The sequence below is a fragment of the Spinacia oleracea genome, chromosome 3, assembly GCF_020520425.1.
Source record: "Spinacia oleracea cultivar Varoflay chromosome 3, BTI_SOV_V1, whole genome shotgun sequence".
In the NCBI taxonomy this organism is placed as follows: Eukaryota; Viridiplantae; Streptophyta; class Magnoliopsida; order Caryophyllales; family Amaranthaceae; genus Spinacia; species Spinacia oleracea.
The window spans coordinates 8,109,246-8,133,379 of NC_079489.1; the positions used below are offsets into that span (position 1 = coordinate 8,109,246).

General features: G+C 34.2%; 2 protein-coding genes across 10 annotated transcripts; both read left to right on the forward strand.

Annotated features, from left to right (window-relative positions):
- Positions 1–241: 241 nt before the first annotated feature.
- LOC110796799 (delta(7)-sterol-C5(6)-desaturase-like) lies at positions 242–4,200 on the forward strand. 2 transcript variants are annotated; one of them, XM_056841164.1, is made up of 3 exons: positions 242–548; positions 2,541–2,762; positions 3,747–4,200. In XM_056841164.1, the coding sequence occupies exons 1-3, from the start codon at positions 329–331 to the stop codon at positions 4,049–4,051; spliced, it is 747 nt and encodes a 248-aa protein (XP_056697142.1). In that variant the 5' UTR covers positions 242–328; the 3' UTR covers positions 4,052–4,200. The 2 variants fall into 2 exon arrangements, with proteins under 2 accessions (XP_056697142.1, XP_056697141.1); XM_056841163.1 differs by having other exon boundaries at positions 243–548; positions 2,457–2,762.
- A 10,741-nt stretch (positions 4,201–14,941) lies between these two features.
- Positions 14,942–23,563, forward strand: LOC110798001 (membrane protein of ER body-like protein). Of its 8 annotated transcripts, none has more exons than XM_056838545.1 (20): positions 14,942–15,417; positions 16,161–16,760; positions 17,114–17,170; positions 17,663–17,728; positions 17,831–17,890; positions 18,064–18,105; positions 18,228–18,281; positions 18,450–18,497; positions 18,614–18,643; positions 18,748–18,819; positions 19,379–19,462; positions 19,863–19,913; positions 20,244–20,291; positions 20,443–20,490; positions 20,589–20,669; positions 20,783–20,836; positions 20,937–20,984; positions 21,309–21,551; positions 22,099–22,160; positions 22,844–23,563. In XM_056838545.1, exons 1-20 carry the CDS (start codon positions 15,066–15,068, stop codon positions 23,249–23,251), a joined length of 2,508 nt encoding a protein of 835 aa, XP_056694523.1. In that variant the 5' UTR covers positions 14,942–15,065; the 3' UTR covers positions 23,252–23,563. The 8 variants fall into 8 exon arrangements, with proteins under 8 accessions (XP_056694523.1, XP_021858825.1, XP_021858838.1 ...); XM_022003133.2 differs by having other exon boundaries at positions 14,984–15,417; positions 18,590–18,643; positions 20,440–20,490; XM_022003138.2 differs by having other exon boundaries at positions 14,985–15,417; positions 18,590–18,643.
- Positions 23,564–24,134: the final 571 nt, after the last annotated feature.

The following is a 24,134-nucleotide window of genomic DNA, read 5'->3' on the forward strand; positions in this document are numbered from 1 at the left end:
TATGTAGTTGCTTCACTTCACAAGCTATAAGTTGAGTACCGAGTTTAAATAAAGATTTGGTAGACTTAATTGATTCCTTAATTATTAAACAAGCCCAAACCTTGCTAATCATGTGAAGTTAACTTATAATTAATCAATCCTATTGCAATAAATAATTCTCAATTATTTTTTTCATATATCTAAAAACAATAACGTAATATTCTTATATAAAATGACCAAGAAATACACTTAATTACTCCGTACTTAAATACATTGTACCCTACGAAAAAAAGAAAAACAAATTAAATATAACCTAAATGGCTAAATATATAGTACATTTATCTACTCCATGAAAACTAGACAATTAACAAAAATGGAGGAATATATGAAAATGTTTCTAGAGGAGACGAGTTTTTATAACGAAATCGTGCTACCCAAAACGCTAACATCTTTTTTGCCTCATTTCTTGAGTTCTTGGCTTCGAACGACGCTTTGTGCTTTTGTGATCTATCCATTAACGGCGTTTTTCTGCCTCAATTTTTGGAAACGCTATGCTTCTTCCTCTAAAGGTACTTTTCTTACTACAGTACTACGTTTTTTTTAGCACCCGGTTCACCCTTAAGGCTAATTCGAATTTGGGGCGAGTTCTGGGTGGATAGGTTCTAGTCCCCTCCCAATTATTGTTGCGGGGGATCGAACACGGGTCCTCCCTACCAAATTTAGCCTCAATTACCACTGAAGCAACCAGCAATTGGTAATACAATACTATGTAATGTGGTGTGAACTTGTATGTAACAGGTGTAATGTCTTTGATTTTTGATAGGTTTAGTCATCACGAGTCATATAAAAGTCAACTTTGTAAAGGGGTGATTTTTATGTGATTTTGGAGTGACTAAAGTTGTTCATTACGATAAACTCGTTGAACTAGTTAGATTAAAGTATTTGAACTTGGATTACATTTGTTATAATTTTTACGAATTTGAGTATATATCTATGTCAAAGTGGATTATGGCTAAGTACGTACGTAGGTGATAGTAATTTCAAACCAATTATACCACAATATGTACACATGAAAAACATGATAAAAGAAAATGGGAAATTGAAAATTGTACCAAGTGACAGTAATTGGTTTGTGCCTTTTGCAACTTTTTTGGCTATTTGCTTGTGAATGAAGTTTTTGAGTAAATTTTAATTAATTATATTGATAAATTAATTATTGAAAAATGTAATGATAATCACGGAGGAGTTCTATGTAACTTGTTTTCAAAAGATGTACTGATATATTTAGACAAATGAAATAAGATCTATCCCAGATGAATACGATTTTTCTCAAATATGTATCGTATGAATTTAGATTTCTCTTAGTATTGAAATATACATTTATATACAAGGTCATATAAGTTCAGATATAAGGTCATACAAGGTCTTGTTCATTCTCTTCAACTTTTAGGACCTTATTATATTTTCAGGTATAAAGTCCTATAAGTTCAGATAAATTCCTATAAGTTCCTATAAGTTGAATAAGGTCCTATAAGTTTCAATAAGATCCTATAAGTTCCAATTCAATAAGGTCCTATAAGTTCCAATAAGGTCTTATAAGTCCCAATAAGGTCATAAAAGTTTTAATAAGGTCGTATAAGTTCCAATTATGTCTTAAATAAAATGTGGAATATTTTGATTATTTGCGTTGTTACATTAAATAAATTATATTTATGTTATTAAATTAAAATAATTTGTGGTTACTAATTGAAGATAATAATTATCAATGATACGTAAATATGAATTAATATATTATTATTAATTACTATCAATACAATTATAAGGGAAAAATTTAATAAACACTTTTAAAATTTACGTGTACATCACAAATCAATAGACGGTTTTTTTGGTGAGACGCAAATAATCATAGTATTACTTCTTTACATAAATTCATCAAGTGAAATTCTCGTACGGAGTATCAAAGAATTATTTTTCGTCCGTGATAAAGTTACATTAAAGAGTATAAAGATATTTATTAAAGAGTTAGTTACAAAAAAAAAAACAAATTGGTCGAATTCGTACTTGGATTTTATAATTCTTGGATACTTATTACAAGGTAATCATTTATACTATTAAATAATATAAAAACATAATTATTAATATAAGAACTAAATAATAATTGCTTTATTAATTTATATTTATTACTATTTACAATCAACTATTGTCAATATTCTAATGGTTAAAAATTTAGTAATAATCTAATAAACTTTAAATAAAGTCTAATAAGATTTAATACGGCCTTATAAGGTCCTATAAGTTCCTATAAGTTAAATAAGGTCCTATAAGTTCAGATAAGTTCAGATTCCGATAAGTTCAGATAAGTTCAGGTGTTATAGGGTTAAAGAGAACACACCCATAAAAAGATTCTAAATAAGAACAACATACATGAAAAGAGATCGATTATTAATGAACTAATGTGATTTCGGATGGTGTTGTAGAAACAATGCCTTCAAAAAGAGCAATGGTATCTCAAGCAATAGGGGCATTGACATCGATTCCAGTTAGCACATTGTTTTCAACAGGGTTCGAGTGGATGGCTGAGAATGGATGGACGAGATGTTACCCTCGAATTAGCAATGTGGGTTGGATTAGTTATGTGTCATACACACTTGTATATCTTGTTGTTGTGGAATTTGGGATTTATTGGGCTCATAGACTAATGCATGAGATCAAGCCAATTTACAAGTATATTCATTCACCTCATCATCGTTATAGTAAGGAGGTCATGCTTTCTCCTTTTGCAGGTAAATTCAATTTCCAATTAATAAGCCTTCAATTTTTTCTATTTTAGCCCAATTCAATAAATTTCTTATGTTTTACTCTTTTATGCCTTCAAAAACAAGTTTCAAACATTTACGTTTATGTTATTACTATTATTTGATATAAAAAAAAGAAACAAATTAGAATATTAAGATTTTCCTACCTTTTTTCCTAACATGTATAATAGATTGTATAAGTTAAATATTTTAGTTTTCAATTTAAATCATGACACATAAGCATGTCATGTCATCATTGTGACACGATTAAAGGTATCATGTTGCGACCTTTATCATTTTCGATATATATATATATATATATATATATATATATATATATATATATATATATATATATATATATATATATATATATATATATATATATATATATGCTCCGTTACAAATCATGGCGGAACTGGACTTGATTTAATAAAATGTCTGCTAGCTCGATCTTTCCCTCAAAAAATATATGTTATGTAAGTAACTTTTATTGCATTTTACAATCTGAACCGCTACTTTTACTAAACAGTCGTACTAGTTACCCGCTACTTTGACAGCTAGCTAAACTTTATCCACTACCCGCTACTCCAACAACTACCCGCTACTCAACCGCTAAACGATATCCGCTACCGTTAGTTTTGCCGAACATGGCCTTAACTAGGCCTAGTAAAAAAATTACCCTATATTATACAATATGATATTTATACAATTACATTCAAATTTTAATGGGGTCAAGACTAAATTTACACTAGTCAACGGATTTTTTTGTTTGGGGGTTTAGCCTACTCAGGTCAGGTCAGAATTATCATCCGCCAGTCCGCCAAACGCACCCCCCCCCCCCACATACACACATAAAAAAGGGGGAAAAACACAAACAGACCGACAACAAAAAAAAAAAATCAATACAAACAACCACTCAAACCCGCCAAATAAGTAAACTAACGAAAAAGTATGTTATGCATGTATCAGGTTGGTCGGGACACCCGTTGGATGGAGCGTTACAAGAAACCCCGTACGGTATAATACTAATGGCTCTGCCTATCCATTTCACAACATTCTTGGCGCTTTTCCTTATTGAAGCAGTATGGGGTGTTATCATACATGACAGAAGCGACGCAAAAGGTTGGCCAATCATGGGTTCAAATTATCATACGGTTCACCATACTTCAGGCCATCACAATTATGGCAATTATACAATTTTGATGGATTGGTTATTTGGGACTCTTCGTCACCCTAAGGAGAAGGATACTTCTAATGTTCAAAAACTTCAATGAATAAACTCCATGATCAGGAAATCGATCTTTAATTTGGAATTTTTTGTTATTATATTGGTTGATATTAATGTACTTTGTAGTTTTAAAACAATGTGGATTGAAATTGAATTGTTACTATGTTGATATTACATTATTTATTCCGTGTTAAACTTCATTTTTCAATAGATATACACGTAGCTAGTGTGTAGTACTCCGTAGATAAATTTTTGTATGGAGTACAGGATTATTCTCTTAATTTCATACGGATTAATGTTTATTGTTCCTACAATTTCTAAGTCTTTTTTCTACGAAGTACAGAGTATATAGATTCTATATACGTAGACAAGTTGGGTACTCCGTATATAACATCGTGGATTTATTATTGGGGCAAAATTCGAAACATTACAATTATTTAAGGGTGGAGAAAACGTCTTTAAATTGAAAGGAATTAGGCTCTGTTTGTTTTAACGGAAAATGCTTTTTCGAAAAATCTTTTGTGTGTTTTGATAAAGGTGCTGGAAACAATTTTTCCAAATGTGGAAAAACAACTTTCTCTAGAGGTGAATCAACTTTCCTTTTGAAAAGAAGGAATGACATATTGTATCTTCCACTCTAGTTAATCCTTTACATTTCTTTTTCTCTCGTGTCATTTCCACTTCTATGGTATTTTTCTTTATATTTTTCTTATGAGAAAACAAACAAAAGAAACTATTTTCCTTTGAAAGTTGTTTTCAAAGAAAGTCATTTTCTTTTGAAAATATTTTTCGTTGAAACAAATGGAGCCTTAATGAACTATAAAAGGATTTGTTGGAAGTTCATATCCAATCCAAATGGATAATTCAGATCATAAATGTTGACTTCCGATCCCAGGGATCAATATATCATATACATGATATACTCAAGTCTCCGGATGAACAGATTGATCAATATGTCTACATTATTTTGTGGAAAATTTGAAAAAACAGACTTTATATAAGTTCGACTTTGTAAGAAAGAACCTTTTATAACAAAGTGGTAAATTGGGACCTTAATTAACATTTTTGTTGTTGGCTGAGACCTTTTGTCGGAAAATGGCATTTACCACGTTTTCTCGGGGTTGACTTCATCACGTTTCTGGCACGTGACCTAAAAAATAGAATTTTTTTAATTTTTAATTTTTTTTCTCCCTTTTCACCTCCAATTCCAACCTACCCCCTTTATTTATTTATTAAGAAAAAAGAAAAAAAAAACTCTTTCACTCTCGATCTTTGTCTGAATATGATTATGCAGTTGATGAAGAAGATCTTTTTTCAGCCACAACATCCTTCAACAATGGCAAATTTGTTGAGACTCTAGTCTTCAACTTTAGACCACACCCATTGCACAAAGATTGCAATTGAACCAGATTTTGCAATGAAAACTTGGGTTTTGAAGAAGAATATGAAGAAGAGTGTTGAAGGAGATATGCCGTGGGAGGATTGATGAAATTGTTGCCTTTTTCTGGGTTTCTTTTGTTTTTGTCGTTGATTGTTTAATGCCGATGTTAATTAAAAACGACTTTCCAAAGCATATATTGGATTTAATTTGAAGGAGATTGATTGCCTAGATATTGAAGATTTTGGCACTAACACAAATTTTTGAAAGGAGTTTTGGAAAATTACAAGAAATGAAAGAGGAGTTTTTGCTCTTATTTTTGTGTGTTATCCCTTTATCTATATGTCACAGGATGAAAATTGACACAAATTAGAAGAATGGGAAAAAATTGAGAGGAATATTCATCATATCTGATGTGAACCGATACAAATTGCAATGGGTAGCAGCAAATTAAATTGCTACCCATTGAATAGTTAAATTGGCCGCCATTGAAGGCTAGGAGAAGAATAAAGAACTCGGGTTGAGAGAGAGAAGGGAGATATTGGAGGGGCTTTTTTTGTTAATAATAAGGGGTTTAGAAATGTGGGGGTGAGGGTGGGGGGGGGGGGGGGGGAATTAAAATTTTAAAAAAATCTGTTTTTTTGGTCACGTGTCGGTCACATGATGGAGTTAACGTCGGAAAAAAGTGGTCAATGCCCATTTTTTGACCAAAGGTCCCAGTCAGCAACAAAAAAGTTCATTAAGGTACGTCCAATTTGCCACTTTAATTTGCTTATAAAAGGTCATTTCTCACAAAGTCGACCTTATAAAAGGTCATTTCTAACAATTTTTTCTTATTTTGTCTCAGATCGGTATTTATAACTTTATATTAGAGCTGATAGTATCTGACACAACATGACATGACAATACGATCGAAATGGAACGAAACAATTTGAAACCAATTTGACCATAACTCGATAAGATTAATTTGTAATATTACTATGTAGTACTACGTAGTATATGAACTTGATAAGATTAATTCAACGTTTTACATAGTTTTGATAGATTTTGTGAACAACACATCAATACATGACCAAATATATGAACTTGTCCGCACAGGACGTGTTTACAACTCTCCTTTATACGAAGTAATGTACCGCTATACGTAATACTCCCTTCGTTTTTTTTTGTTTTTTACGTTTTCTTTTTTTGGTGTCTCTAAATGTTCTTTACATTTCCTTTATATTATCATATAAATGCTTTAATATTCTATCAAAATTTGTGTCAAATGAGTATTTTAACCAATTAAATTCATTTGTTCATTTAATCTCTCACACCTTTCAATTGGAACTCATTATTTTAATATCAGAATTTTGATAAGAGTGAAAACATTATAAATAAACGTAATTTTACTTATTTAAGAAATCTCAATACACATTAATTAGTCGTTAATATATGTGTAAAATGACAAACGTAAAGAACAAACACAAACAGAGGGAGTAGTCGTCTACACATGACTATAAGAGATTAATCTATCTATACTATATGTTAAAAGACGTCTATGAGAAAGTATACGTGACACGTCGCGCTCTGCTTATGGGTAGTTCGCTCCATGTAATCTTCATATACATTATAAAAAAAAAAAATATAGTTTGCTAAGGTTTGAACCCTTGACCTAAAGTTTAAACAATAAAGCTTTTTATCACTAAGCTATTACATGTTTCATGTTATTATTGAAAAAAAAACACATATAATACGTAAATGTTATTAATGTAGTAACCCGGGGCATCGCCCGGACTACACACTAGTTAAACTTATAAAACTTGATTGGAATTGATGAGGGAAGGAACATGATAATAATTAATAAGTGAGTTGTACAAATGCAAATATGCAAATGTCGACTCCTGGAATAGTATAATGGACAAATGTCGATTCCCATGACTTCGTACATGATTCTCCATATGAACGAATTGATTAGAATGTCATACATTATTGTCTCAATGTTTATACTATATTTGCACATAATAATGAGATAAGGCTCAATAAGAGGGCCATGTGATTCACGATTTTCTCATAACTCCTCCAAACTGGCAAATAAGGTTGTTATCGATTTGTCTGATTATAGTCCCAACCGGACCCATTTGGAGTTTGGACCACTAGTTTCTTTCTTTGATTTAGTATTCTAATTTTAGATTTTTGATCATTATACTGTTGAGTAGGTATTTTGTCAGACGATATGACTAATATTTCGATTACCATTTTAAAATTAGTCGAGGGTTGTTGAGAAAAAAAAAAGAGTTTAGATTCATTCAAGTCACAAACCCAATATTTCATGTTAGTAAAAGCTTGGTATAATCTATGGTAAAAATCTACCCTGAATATTAACCTATGTTCGGATCGTACCAACGAGGTCTTCAACCTAGTGGTACTTTGCAAAATATGAGAGACTGCATACAACAGGTCACAAATTCGAATCTTCTCTATATAATGAGCATGTGATCAACGCCTTGCTTGGGAGGGTTCTTCATGTAATGTGAGTCGTCAAACTACAATTTGTGGGACTCAACGTCGTTCTCCTCTGAATGGATCTACACGCATGGTGCGAGTACGACTATAGTAATACAAGCGCATATCCAATTGGTCCATCTGGCAGATATCATAACCAATTGAGGTTGGCATGAGTGGTTAAGGGCCTCTTGCTCCTTAACCAAGGTCTCGGGTTCGAGCCTTGAGAATGGAAAAAATCTCAACTGGGAGGGATGCTGCCCATCGAGGTACCCATGCAAATTCCCACGGGAGATTACCTCGCCGAAGGCGGTGGGAACTCCTCGTAGTAGAAAAAACAAAAAAACAAAATCTGGCAGATACCATAAGCCTAACTTTTGAGAAGTTGGTGTCCACGTACGTAAAGCGTTAAACTTTCCTTTATTCTTTCAAAAATTTGAAATTATTTCAGTATAATTATGATACAAGATTAATTGATAAAGAATCTTTCTATGTTTAATATGCATGTAATTTAGCAGTATGTCAATTGATAATGCCCCAAATAATGAAAAAAAAAAATCCAAAATAGAAGTATCATCCTTTTTGTTGACTACAAAATACGAAATAGAAGAATTGAATGAATTTGAACCGGACTAATTATTGAACATAAATTGAATTAAACTTATTATATTTTCTAAATGCAAAACTATCACCTTAGAGGGCCCAATCTCCCAGTAATACATCGTATTTTTATTAAATTATAAATATATTTATTATATTTATAAGACATTCGTATAGAATAATAAATTAAAGTTGCATTTAAATTTTTATTTAAATGTATTTTATTAAGTAAAATCATTAATTATTTTTAATTGGAGAGAAAATGATTTTAATCTAGCCTAAACCAGTCCAATTCTATTCTAAAGTCCAAACAATTTATTCAAACCCCAACGTATGTTTATTGAAAGCCTGAAAGGCGAAACCCAAATCCTAGCCCACTAGGGATACGAAACCTATACATATGTCGTACTCCCTCACGAGTCCCCACACAAAAATCCTAAACTTTCTCTCTTTTCTCTCCCGTCACTCGACACTCCCTTGCTCGACCGAGCTGCACACCGCAAGCAAGGCCACGCCATAGGCCAGTCTCGCTCGCGTCGCTCGACAACAAGCCTCGGCGCCCATCGCCCTTTTCGTTCTTTCCGTACGCGCGCCTGCTCTCTTTCTTCAGTGTCGCTTCACCTAGCAGTTGCGACCGCAAGCAGCGCGCCACTGCCACTACTTTTCTTCCTCTTCTTCGTTCGTTCGTGCACACCGTGCACCACCACCACCTTTGTCGTGCTCCTTTATTGTGGCAGACCGTTATGTTTTCGTTCCTCTTATCGATCTCTCCTCTATTTAAATTATCATTATTTTAATTAATTGTTTTTGGGATTGTTTTAATGATGTTTAAAAATCATATTTTTATGTATTGATGATGGATAATTTAAAGTATTGATTGGAGGAGTGTAAATTTGCAGATCTGGTTTAATTCATAAAGCATAGATTTTTAAGGTTTTTAATGGTTTTAATTATGCTTTATGATTAAGGTTTTAAATTAAAGGTTATGGTTGATTGATTAGCATAATTAGATGTCAATTTTAATTATGATAATCAATTATAATTTTCATATTGTTTATGAACATAAAAGTGTTGATTTTTAAAGATTATATGCATAAAATTTATAAGTTTTCATGCTAGGGTTTCAAGAAATTAATTGGGATTATTATTTACGTTAAAAAATATTAATTTCTAATTAATAAAAACGATTTAAAACTAAAATATGTTGCTGGAAATTTAATGAACGTAGTGATTAATTAAGGGTTATCATTTTATTATACGAGGTGGTTTCTAGTTGAGTTGAATTGAATCACAAGGTGGACCTACTAATTAAGTACACAGGCTACGTACAAGTTTAGGGCAACCCAATTATTAATGTGTGTACATGGTAAGTATGTGATTGATTTGTGATTCATGTTACTTGGATTGTAGTTCATGTTTAATTGTATAGCAGGCATGTTTATTTAAGAGTTTATGTTTGTTGAATGAGTTGAGCAAGCTAACATGTTATCTAAGTATGGTTTATGCATGTATTATTTATATACATACAAGGAAGTTTATTTATGCTTTGTACGTAATGTCAAGCATGTTAAGGAGTTTATTTATATTTGTACGTAATGTCAAGCATTCAGGGGAGCTTAAAGTATGACGTGCCTAGGGGGCACAGACTCACATGTTAATATAATCATGTTGAGAAACAGAAAAGGATTAGGATTTATTCGTGTACGTCTTTGATGACACAACTCTCATGTTAACTTGGTCATGATGAGACTCACATGTTAATCATGTTGAGAAGGAGTAAAAAAGAATAAATAATTGAGAGTCAAGTGTTTTTTTTTATCACAAGTCCTAACGGATTCTAAAAGAATAATTGTTTGTTTATTTAATTGGTGATTGTTTTATTTAATTGAGTCTTGAGTCGACATTTTGAATAAAGTATTAACAACGTAAAGTGAAAGAGGATAAGCTTCAAAACTCTTGGAACGTATGCATCTCGAGTATGAACAATGGGGGAGCACTCAACCTCAGTTCAATTTACTCCTATTTGTAATACAAGACGTTGCATTATTTTTACGCGTTGGAACTCTGTCACACTATGTGTGACACATGTTATTATTTTATTTAGTGTTCGGTACCTCCCAACACTAGTCCATTTTGGACACAAGAGGAAGAATAGAAGAAAACCCTTTCAATGCTAGCTTATTCCAATTTTAATTAAATAATAAAGTCAAGAGTTGTGTCGAGTCTTGTCTTATTATTGTTGAACGTTTATGGATGTGGCTTTGCATGTGAAGTTCGTTATTTATTTTGGTGTGAAGCATGATTAGCTTTGGGCTTTGCTTTAGCTTGTAAGTACTCAGTTTTTGTTGATTACGTGCTTTCATGTCTTTTGGTCATGACCTATTCCATAATGACCCTATGATGATCCATCAATTGTACTTGCGTTGTTGGGGAGTGGCATTTCTTAAACAGGACTATTAGAGGTGACTTGCAAGTGAAGTCAACATTCGGGAATGGCATGCTGAGAGCATTTTTGTCTTGCATATGTTTTAAACTCTATTTTAATATTAAATGTCTAGACATTGCTTAGTTAATGGAATTTATTTTGGGCCTTTATGGCTCCAAGTTGTAATGGACCGGAGGTCATTACCTACATTTAATATATTTTGAAAGTTAGTTAGCAACGCTACGTAATTCTGGTATTAATTAGCCTCAACTGTTATCACAGTGGCGGTAATATTCTAGTAATTCCTTTATTTAAGTAAGAAAATTGTTTTATAAAAGCAATTAAATAGTAAGGTGCTACACTCCCGACCACTCGTGCATCATGGAATAGGTAAGTCGCATCATGTGCCTCTGTTGGCCAGTGTACAAGAGGTTGCGTTTTTCACATGATTTGAACCCTGAACGCGTCATATATTTTCAACTTTGCCCCCTTGCTCTTTACCAACCGATTAGACGAGAGTAAACTTCCATTTTTCTTCCAAATCTTCCCAATAATTGAAGAATTTGATTTATTAAAAGGGGGAGAAAGTCTCCTATTCTCTTATGTTCCCTATGTCTTACGAAGTATCACAATAGCGGAAAATGTATCCCTCACTTCCCTAGCTTCGTATCTTTACTTACTTTTTTTTAGTGTATCGTTATTCGACGCCCGCGTACGTTAAAATCGCCCGCATTATTTATGTAAAAGGACCATTCTACCCCTTCTATTTTCCCTTCAAACTGCCACCCCTTCTCCGACAGGCCACCAAAATTTTCCAGCGAGCCTCTTCCCCCTCCCCCCCCTTCACCACCATCTTCCTGTCACTCACTGATAGACTAATTAATATAGAATACTATTTCCATGATCTTCTATTGATAATTCAGAGCTAAATATATACAAGAATTTGGTGTAATTGGTAGAATAATTCTTGCCGTGATTCTAATCCTAATTGTCTACACAAATGGAATGAAATATTTTTGCTAATATGCAGTATAATATTTGCCTTGATTCTAGGACTAATTAATATACTTGCTAATTACAAAGAGATTTATGTTGACTATTATGTAGTCTATCAATCACCATCTCCATCTCCCTTCAACCTTCACCTTCGAAAATTGCGGCCTTCAACTATGGTCTATCGCACGGAAAAATGGAATCGCCGGGGGTGAGCCGCGCACGGTCTTTGCTTGGTGGTCATGGAAGCGAAGCAATTCCCGTGCGTGGCTGACATGGTCGCCAAGCAAAGACCGTGCGCGATCCTGCCATATACTTGTGTTCCATGGACCGCGCACAGCTTTTGCGGGGGGTTCCTTGACTGCCGCGCAAAGGTTGTGCGCCGACGACACGGTGCTCGTGCACCAGATCTGCACGGACACCGTGTCGCCGGCGCACAACCTTTGCGCGACGGACATGGAACCCCCCGCAAAAGCCGTGCGCGGTGTTTAAATTTTTATATAAAAAAAAAAATTAAAATTAAATTCACACTATACCTTACGCAGTGACAGTAATGAAGGAGGATGCGGCGGATTGACGACAAGGGAGGACGAAGGAGGCGAAAAGGGAGGACGAAGGGGAGGCGACAAGAGGGTCGATAATGGAGACCTCGAATAGGGAGTTTTGTGACCGGAGTTTCTTGAGGGTGGCCGGAGTTTTTGTGAGGGTGAGGGTAATGGTGGGGAAGGAGGGTGGGGGTGAGTTTTTTTTTATAAAGGGTAAAATCGTACTTTACCGTAAAGAATGCGGACGTTATTAACGAATTAGGGCGTCGATTAAAAATCCCCTTTTATGATGATCTTCACCTTCACAACGCTGTGTGAAAAAAGTTTGTGCGGATGACACTTCACGAAAATAAGAGTTTTAGAAAAATAGTATAGAATATTCTACGTGACATTTAATTCATACTAACTCCGTTTCTAAATAATTCATACTAACTCCGTTTCTAAATAGTTGCATCGTTTTGACTTTTAACACTATTCACTTAACTTATCTTGACTACAATTTTCTATTTATAAAGAAAAAAAAACTATGTAAAATGCTACTCGTATTGGGTTTGTCTCAATGTATTTCTTTTGTTCTTATTTACATGATACAATTATTAAGTCGTGTTTGCCAATGCACGATTTCAAACATTAATATCTTCAATTATGGATAAGAAAAAATTATAAAAAGTTGATATTTAAATAATAGTTTATTAAGACGAATCTAACAAAACCACACACGACTATATTTTTCTTAAGTATAAATTGCAAAAGGAAGTCAAATGAGATTGTGTGAGTAGTGCCAAAAACCCAATTGTGTCATGTAAATAATAATGGAGGATGTATATTTTAAATATATCAACTTTTTTATAATTTTTTACTAATACATGATTATTAATATTGATGGTCAAAGTTACGTATTGGCAAACGTAAGAGTCAAAACGATGCAACTATTTTAAAATGGAGCAAGTACGTAATTACCAAATTATAATGAAATTTTATGTATGAGTTGATGAGGTGGCATAATGAAATTATAATGAAATTTTATGTATGAGTTGATGAGGATGTATATCGGGTTTGGATCGAATTTTCATTTTTTTCGAATTCGGATCGGATTTTTATTCGTTGGATTGGGTAGAGCTCAAATTAATTTCACAGTATTCAGACTGAATTATTATCCCTAGGTAGGCGCTACCCATGCCCTGGAAAAGTGGCAATCTGATATACTTCCTTCGTTCCTTATATATTGCACTATGATTGACTTTATCTTTCCCAACGCATACTTCGACTCTTAATATCTCGAATTATGTATAAGTAAAAATTATAAAAATTTTATATTTACAAAATATATATCCATATGAATCTAATAAGATTTCACGTGACTCAATCACAAAAAATGACCAAAGATTTAGTGTGTGTACGAAAAGCCCTACCGGCATGCCAATTGGGATTTGGGCCAGGATATTTACAGTCGGTCTAATACTCCTGTCGTATCACGTATGTAACTTAGGTCCAAGTAGGATGGTTCGGGGACCGAAGGGTAAAGACTCGTATCTTCCGTACGAGTCGCCCGTATATATATGGACCCCCACTCAATGCCAAAGGTACATAATCTCACCCAATCATTCTTGTAAGCATTTATTACATAGCAGTCGACATAATCTGACTCAGGCATCGGAGGAGTAATTCTCGAATCACCCCCGAGGCTAGTTAACTATTACATTGTGCAGGATCCCGTCAACATCAAGTAGCGAAGGCAATCCAACTCTAACACTGTTTCAAGTCCACAACCGAAATAATATAACTAGTGTAAAAAATAAAATAGTGCTATATTTATGGAACGGACGAAGTATTGTATTCGCAAACATCAAATCAAGAACAAAATCCATTCACATGAGCAACCATTAATAAATTTATTTCATTTGTATAGCATTGACTAAAAAAAATTGATATTCCGCATTTCTGTATTGTTTAGTCAACTTACCAGCTAACCCATCATCATAATTAAATTCTCCTACTTCCCACCAACATCATGCCAGCTTGCCCAACTATTATAGTAATAAAATTATGCACATAATAATATATTATGCTCCAGCTAGTATAGATCAAGGCATTAAAGCTTTCCTTTAATGAAAGATTAGATCGAATTTCAGCTATATCATTGGTCGTTCTTTTCCCGATTTCAGATAATGATCGAATCACGACTACATTAAGCTTTCCTTTAATGAAAGATTAGATCGAATTTCGGCTATATTGATCGTTCTTTCCCCGAATCCAAATAATGATTGAATCACGACTACATTAAGCTTTCCTTTAATGAAAGATTAGATCGAATTTCGGCTATATCATTAGTCGTTCTTTCCCCGAATCCAGATAATGATCGAATCACGACTACATTAAGCTTTCCTTTAATGAAAGATTAGATCGAATTTCGGCTATATTATTGGTCGCTCTTTCCCCGAATTCAAATAATGATCGAATCACGACTACATTATTATTATCATCATTCCTTGTGACTCTTAAAGCCCTACACAACCACACACACGACTAAGCATTTAACATGTTGGGATATAAATGAGAACGGGTAAAAGAAAGAAAAGCATACACATACACATCATATGATAGACTTATTGTTTTGAAAGGCACAAAGATAACAATGGAGGCCCCATATGCGAGAGAAACAGAGGAAGTAATTGGTGAGGATTTGATAACGAGAAGGAAATCATCTAAATTTCAACCACCAATTAGAAGTATCTCTTCAACCAGCAGCTGTATTACCACTGAATCAAGTGATGCTGGTAATTTTGAGTATTCTGAAAGTATGGAAAATCAAAATACTACTACTACTAATAATAATAATACATTTACTACAAATAATAATTACACAAATAATTATACTATTTTTACAAATGGTCAAAAACCCAAAATTATTGAGGGTAGATCTGCTGTTGAACTTTTGTCTGAAGCTAATGAAGAAGAGGAGGAGCCTAATGTTGCACTTAATGGAGGTAGACCCACTTTTACCTTCTAATTTTGCAAGTCAACTCTTTTCTTCTCTATTTTTTAATGGGTTTTTAAGTAAAATGCCTCAAAAATTAGGATTTTTTACTTAATTATGAGTTTATTCATGAATTTAAGCATTACACAGTTTCAAAATTTTGATTTTTTTTTGTTCCCAATCCTCCGTTTAGATTTTTATTTTTTCATATGAAATTTGACAATTGATAATGTGATGTGAGTGAAGTTCATGAGGTATTGTTTGTTGATTTCAAATTATTTGCTGATATAATGCTGTAATTAGTTTCTTTAATTTTGGCGTTGTTCATGATTTTGGGTAAAATGCCCCAATACCCAGTTCCGAAAATTTGATCTTGTTTATTCTCTAGAATTCATATGAAATGTGGCAATTGATAATGTGAATGAAGGTTTGTTGACTGTTATATTCATGAAATGGGTATTGTCCACTTGTCCTTGTTTGTTTCTTCCAAATTTTTCTGTGAATTTGCAGGAAAAAAAAAATGCTGTAATTACTAATTAGTTTCTTTAAGATAAAACTAATTCATTAATTTAAGTCATACAAATTGGTTTTGATTTTTGTACTTCTGAAATAGCATATATGTGTGATCTTCTTTTATTTTTGTTGGGCAAGAAATCATAATTTATTGGATTTGTATGTTGTTTATTCTAAATATTGGGGAAAACTTGGATTAGGGTTCTGTTTTGAAAATATGTGATTGATTATTGTTTGCAGACACCAACGGATTCACTGTTCATCAAAATGGATTTGGTGTTCATGAATACTCTCTTCCAGAGAGCAATGGAGGACATAAGGAAGCCGATGTCCAATCGGATGCTTCTACTTTCTCTAAGAGCCCGGAAGCTTCTGTTGGCCTTCAGTTGCTGGATGATAGCTCAAATGGTGACAATGTTGCATCGTTTGAGATGTATAATGGTGAAAACATAGTGAACAAAACCCTGGTTGTAAATGGTCAAAATGAAATTGTTGAAACAGAACATTCTCAAGAAGTTGAACCAGAGGTAGATGAATATGATGTTGAGAAGGTGGTACAGAATCAGGAAACACATGATTTCTTTTGTCCTAATTGTAAGTCATGTATTACCAAAAGAGTCATTCTAAAAAGAAGGAAACGGAAACATGGTGATATTTCCGAAGATGACAAAGTTTCCGGGAAAAGTCCTGGTCAAATCGATCCTCCTATAGTTCCTGGAAGAGGTCCAATTACAGACGATATAAGGCCAGGAACTGGACCTTCTCCGGATAATGGGGCTTCAGGTTCATCTTTTGATGCCATCTCGTGCTTTTCGTGCTTCAGCATTTTCGTTCCGAAAGGTAGATTTTCTTGCTCTCCTTTCAGAGGTGCTTTCTTTTCTGCTACTTTGATGCTTTTGGCACTTGTTACTATTTTTATTGGTTGAAGTTCCTGTCTTGATGCAAGGTGCTGAAAGTTTATGACTGAATGTGTTGATATCAATTATTCAATTAGTGTAGGATTTCCCATAAACTTCCAAGTACACTTTGGCCTTTATGTAACTTAGGTTCATATTTTAATGTCAACTCTACTGACTAAAAAATAACAGTCGAGTCCACCATCATCAGACAAGTACCCATAACTTTTAGCTAAGAAAATCATTTATGCTTAATGTTATGTGCCGCGTCTCTAATCACTGTATTGAACTTAACAGGAGATGGTTTTCTATGCTGGAGATTCAAAACTAAACCAGCTGTTACTCTGCAGACAGGTAAAGTACATTTTTTTCCTCAAATTCTGTAGATGATGTATTAATTGGGTCTTTGGATGATTATGATTTCCCCCCTACACTGGTATCCATTTTGCTTGAAATTGTTACTATACCATATAATTCAATAATCTAGAATTGAAGCATAATAATCAATCACTGTCATCTGCTTACAGAACATGCTGCCTGTTTATCTGAACAAATTAATACTCAAGTCTAAGTTTAAGGCTGCAAGTTCCCCATTAGAAATTTCGATATTACAATACTTCTTATTACGACAAAAAGGCTCTTGATCAAAATGAGAAGGTGTGCTTTTCCCTATATTTTGAGAAACATATTGGCGGTAAGATAAAACGATCTGCATTTATGCCAAGTGAGCTAATCAAGTTTTAGTTCAGTATCCTGATGATAAAGCTTGGAATTATACCTAGAAGAATCATACTAATCGATAGACTGACAATGATTCCGTGTCATTGTTGTTCAATGGGATTGCAGGTGAATCAGGTGACCCATTAGCCGGCTCCATAGATTCAGCAGGTCAACAAAAAGAGGATGGCACAGGTATCCATAGCAGATGAAATCAAAGAAATGCATTTCTGTTCTTCTATGTTCTTTTCTTGAACAACTTCAACAATTAAGTTCTAACTACCCTTCTACTGGCAGAAACACCTTTTCCTTTGTGGATCCTGACTTGTTGTCAGCCATATCATGCGGAGAAGCAAGGTTTGACTTCAAAACCTTTAGCTATCAAAGAAACATGACTGATATATCCTATGGTGATGTACATGACTAGCATAATCTTTGAATGAGCTTGCATACTTCTTATCACTATACTGTGTAAGGATTTTCCTTTTCCCTTTCTCTTCTAATTTTTATATATTATGCATTCCACACAGTAACGAAGCCTGTATCAAAACCTTCACTGACGCCAGAAAATGGTATCTTTCTTCTCCATATCCAATCTGGCATAAGTACCAGTTCTTAGTATAGTGTACTTTGGTTAGAAACATTCTATAGACAAATTTTCCGATTGTTGATTATGACATGTTTTTCTATTCAGATAAACAAGTCCCACCTCAAAAAGGTGAACTTCCTTTACAGACGCCACCTCATGGTAAACTTCTTCTAAAAGAAATCTCATTGTTCTATACAGCACAACTTTATTTCTCTCCTCAAGTTGTGACATCTCTGGCAGTCAATAAGTCAATTACCCAATTAGTAGTACATGTTTTTCGTCCCACACTTAAGAGTCTTATGGTCACTCTCTGATGATGCTTTGCAGATGTAACAGTGCCTGCTGGATCTCAACCTTCAATAGTAACTGAACCTGGTACATTCTTCCTCTCACCCTCCTATCTCCAGTCAATTCTTATCATGATCTTGTTTTATATTTTGTGTTATAAGTTGTTAAGAGGCTTATAGCCTTTTCTTTTTGTAACACTGCAGTAATACCACTTTCCAGAGACCCTGGTGAAGGTAACTCTCCTTAATCAGTTAGTTGAAGGATCTAATAATCTAGTTACCAGTAATAACTTGATAAGAGGTAAAGCAAGGTATTTTTTTTTTAACTTTTCATGCAGAATTCTTGGTAACACCAACACCTGATTCTCCAGTAACACCGACACCTGATTCTCCAGTAACATCTGACATAGGTCTCTCTCTCTCTCTCTCTCTCTAGGTTTGCAATGCATTTCCTTGCCTTATGTCAAGCGACCAACTTTTCACTTATAGAAACCCCATCTGTGGCTCCAGTTCTTTCCATATTATTCCTCAGCGTTATGATAGTGTTAGGCCACGTGAAAAGAGTTTCATTAAACAAGTATATTGAACCAGTTCTCCTTTCTTATGTAGTAAGCCTTAAACAATACTAACTCCGTTTCACAATACATGCATCATTTCACTTGCGCACTATTCATCAGTCAACTTTGACAATAATTTCTTTACCATTATGTAAGAAAAACATAGTCAAGTGAGATCTTATTAAATTTGTATTAATGCGAGGATTCCAATTATCAACTTTTTATAATTTTTATTTATATGCATTTAGAGTTAATAATGTCCAAATAAACGTTTTGGAATACGTGCGAAAAGAAATGTTGCATGTATTGTGGAATGGAGGTAGTATAACCCTGATGTTGCACTTCCGAGGTCAAGGTGCACTTCTTTTTGAGTGACTTCTCTATTAAGTTCTAATCGTTCTTTTACTGGCAGGGAAAGATAATTTTCCACTGTGGATTGTAACATGCTGTCAACCTGCTAGTGAAGAAAAGAAGCAAAAGTCTTTAGAGAAGCCAGGTACAGTATAAACTTCCAAGTCTTTTCAGTTATTCCTCAAAGAACAAAAAAAAAAGCTTATTATTGAGCAAGATAAAGACCAAAAGTAAATACTAGGTCACTGGTGCTTTTAAGCTACAAATATTGAAATAGTGAAATGTCATATTGTCCTCTTCTTGCTATTGTAAGATTTCCACTCTAGTGATTGACCCTGGACCTAGCACCCACATGCTATTGCTTGCGGCCCTATGGGATTTTTTAAAAAACTTCACTTAAGAGCGAGACTCTTCTCCCTGTATCAATCCAACATTTATGTGTTTACTTATCAATAGTGGTGTCTTTAAATTAGCTTAATTCTGTTCGATTGACTGTAAAGATAAATTTTGTAGGTTCTTGATGGTTACCTATTTCTACTATGCAGGTCTAAAAGTCCCACCTACAGAGAAAGACCGTCCATCACCGCCATCTCAGGGTAAAATTTTCCCTATTGCTCTGTTAAAAAAACTTATCGCTTCAATTCGTGAACCATGGAAAATGGTGCACCAAAAGAACATGACTTTGCAACTAAAGAACATACGTTCACCTTTTTGTTTTAAGAAAATATATATTATTTCACTTTTTATTAAATATAATAATAAATATATTCATGTTCTTTTCACGTAAATAAATGTTCTTTTAATTATGTAATTTGTTCTTAAGGTGCATCATGCTCACTGTGCAGTGTGCACCATGGTCCACCGTCTAAATTGCGGAAAGTTAGGGTTTTGATCACTGTCCTTCCTTAATTCTTTTTCCAATGCAGATAAACCAGTAACCCTTATTCTTCAACAATCTACAACACCTGGTCATGGTACACCCTCTACAACACCTTTTTCTCTTTCTCTTTCTCGTTCTCTTTCACTTTCTCTTTCTCTTTCATCAACTAGAAGCATGATACATTTCGAGTTACAAGTTAGTAAGTTACTAAGAAGCTTATTGATATCTTTTATGTGATAAAGCAGACCCAGTATTAGCTTCTAAACCGTTGACTCCTATAACACCTTTCACTGGTATTTCTCTAGTCCCTCCTCTCTAATCAATCAGCAGCATGATCCAAGTCTCCACGATAACATATTAACAGGCTTATTACCATTTCTTTGTGACGCAGGAACACCTTTGACAGCTGATAAACAACCTCTGGTAACACCAGTTCCTCCTCAGCCAGAATCCATTATAACCGCTGAACCCGGTAAAGGCTCTTATTTCCCTTTCTATTGTCTCTTATCAGTTAGTAGCGTAATTAAGTGCCAAATACCGAACTATAAATCATTAACAGTCTTATTGTTTTCTTCTCTCTTAAAGATGCAGGGACAACATTAATACCCAGGCCTTTACATAATATAAAACCTGATGACAGTACGTCTCTTCTTTGTAATTTGCTTAAATATGTCATAATTCAATTTCCTGCTATAATTATTTGAGAAATTTATTGTTATTTTCATTTGTAATGACACAGATATTCCATCACCACTAGATCCAGAAGCCCCTCCTACTCCTCCAAAAGGTATATCTCTCTCTTCTTTGCACACTTACATGTGCTTCTTTTCTTTAGTCATAGAAAGAGAACTCCAATGAAACAATGCCGCGTATGTGATCATACCCTACGATTCCTAATAGCATGATGTCTACTTCTACAAGTTGTGGGGTATCTAATGGTATACCAGTCCACTAGAGTGAAGGAACTTAAAAAATATTACTTGAACTCCGACTCCATAATAATCACTAGTCATATATGTACATTAATCTATATTTGTCTTGCCTTCAAACCTTTAAATGAAAAACACTCTTTATTTCTGATAACATGACTCAAAACATTACAATAATGCAGGAGATGTGATCGTGCCAATTCCTGACGAAACTCCTGTTCCTCAACCCGTATATGCACTGCCTGAATCTGGAACAGGGCCTATACTGGAAATCAAGATCCCTCTCCTTTACCGTCAACCCGAACCTCCTAGACCTGGAGTTTCTGGGCTGGATATAATTAAAGCCATTGTCTATGGTGGTCTCGTGGAATGCATCACTAGCCTAACTGTCATAAGTTCCGCGGCAGGTGGAGACGCCACCACATGTGAGTTTTGACTATTTTCTGCCTCAAAGCTTTCTTAGTATTGCGTTCTATTGTTGGTATATATGCATAAAAATAAAACAGCTTCAGACATAATGCGGTTGCATGAGATGAACATGTATAGAAGCTGTATACCATTGTTTGGTATTTCAAATCAAATCATGGCTTTAATCATATTCTCAGAAAAACAAAGAAGCTGCAGATATTATGTCAATAAACTTATGATATGATGAAGCAATTTTCCAGATATTAGGCGAACACTTTGTTCATTGACAGGTGTTTTTGTTATACTCCTGTGGTATCCATATCTTCCAAAATTTTAAAAGATAACGCCTCTGACAGTTGTTTTTGGAACATCATTTTCCTTTGAAAATTGGAAATATTGGACTGCTTTTCTTGTTAGCAAAAACAGATATAGATGCTTGGCTCCTTACCAGTTCGAATGTGGAAAGTAGCATATTTTCTGTCCATTTCCATTTTTTTATCCAGACCATTTATTTAAAGTCGGGTGCTGCTTCACCGTCATAACCTTTCCACATATTGTTTGCAGTGAATATTGTAGCTTTGGGACTTGCAAACGTCTTTGGAGGACTTATACTTCTTCTTCACGATGTAAGTGATATTTCAGCTTAATACCAGACTTGTACCAATATGATTTTGACTTTTGATTAGTATATAATGAATTCGATATACTTGTATATTAATCAGGCCACCACTTTTAAGCCAGGGAGTTGAAAATTCTCATTTTATCCTGAATCCTTGGTTAAATCCTTCTAACACAACATTTTCTTGCTTGTACCAGTGTACCATATATGGCCAAAAGATGCTAATAAGACATTATTAGTGCAGATTTGCTAAAAAAATATTAATTGTAGGGAAAATAGGGATCCAGATAAATTATTGTCATAATGAAGGGGTGGATCTTTATGTAAAAAGAGAAAAAAGCAATAATGCTAAAAGTATATAAGGAAATCTCTCTCTTAAATAATAAACGGCAACTTTTGTGTAAGACCGCCTTACCGAAAAGACCGTTTTGATTGCTTAACTAATTAGTTTCAGTGCTTAACTGATTGGTTTCAGTGATTAAGTAATTAGTTCTAGTGCTTAAGTAATTGGTTCCATTGCTTAACTAATTGATTTCATCGCTTAACTAATTGGTTCCATTTCTTAACGACATCAAGGTGGTCTTTTGTGTAAGAGCGCCTTATGTAAAAGTTTATAAATAACCAAATGATCTTCCATTGTTGATGGCATTATAATAAACATAATCCCTCCTTTCTGACATCACCATGCAGCTAAGAATACTAAAACATGACCAATCAACGGAGCGTTATGAAGATCAACTAGGGAGGCCAGGACACTTTATGCTGCACGCAGTTGTTGCCGTGATATCCTACCTTGTGTTCGGCCTTATGTCTCCTATCATCTACGGCTTTACCTTCCGAAAGAGTGACAACAAAGACTACAAACTCGCGACACTTGCAACTGCTGCACTTGTTTCCATCACTATTCTGTCTATAGGGAAGTCATACGTCAGAAGACCTCCAAAGGAATACATAAAAACCATCTTGTATTACATCACTATGGGATTCATGGTTTCGGGAGCTGGTTATGTTGCTGGTGATCTTATTAACATGCTACTGATAAAGCTCGGTGTGTTTGACTCTAAGGCTCCTGTGAACGGTGCATGGTCATCTTATTGATCATTGTTCGCATTCTGAGAGTTTTCGGCAGCTTTTGATTTACTAGAAATCCTAAGAAAGGGAGACTGGGTGTGGTATGATGCTTGACCTCTGCGTTTGGAGTTCTGTATTCTTTGTATCCTAATTCAGGCTTCTGCAGTTTTGTGGAGAACTAATAATGACAGTAACTAAATACTGTATCTTTCTTTTTTTTTGACCAATTGTAATCTTGTAATGCATATTGTATTTTCATTTTATTCACTGATATTTTGTAGAAATCAGAAATGGCATTTTTTTTGCTGAAGTTGTAAAATTCCAGTTTCTCTTTCGTTATGCCTTTTTCAGGTAAAATTGCATTCGATTTTGTTAGCTAAGTTTGATCTAACTGTTCAAGGTATAGCAACTCCATTCACCAAACATAAGTAGTTCAGTGATTCCGAAATTTAACATAACTAACATCAACATCTTAATTACTGAAAACGTAACCGTATGGATGAACAACCCATGTAACTTATATAAAAACACTAGGAAGTGACACGTGTCACACCTTGTGTCTGTTTTAGTATAATGTAATAGATATTTGATCGTTGCTTTACACGACCTAGTGAGAAGAGTAGTCTAAGCTAAGACAGCGATGACCAAGAATCCGTTTGGGCGTGGCCAACTCACGATTAATCATAGATCATCCTTTATTATTCTTCTATCACTATCACCCATCATTATGCCAGATAATTAAGGTAATAAACTGTATAATACTTCGTTTAACCACAACGTGCAGCAAAATACTTTGTTTAACATGCATTTGAATTTAGGAAAACAGAATATATAATGGTTGTTGCTCACCATAAGACTCGGTAAATTAAAGATATATAAAGCTTAATATTTGCATGTTTGACAGGTCAAA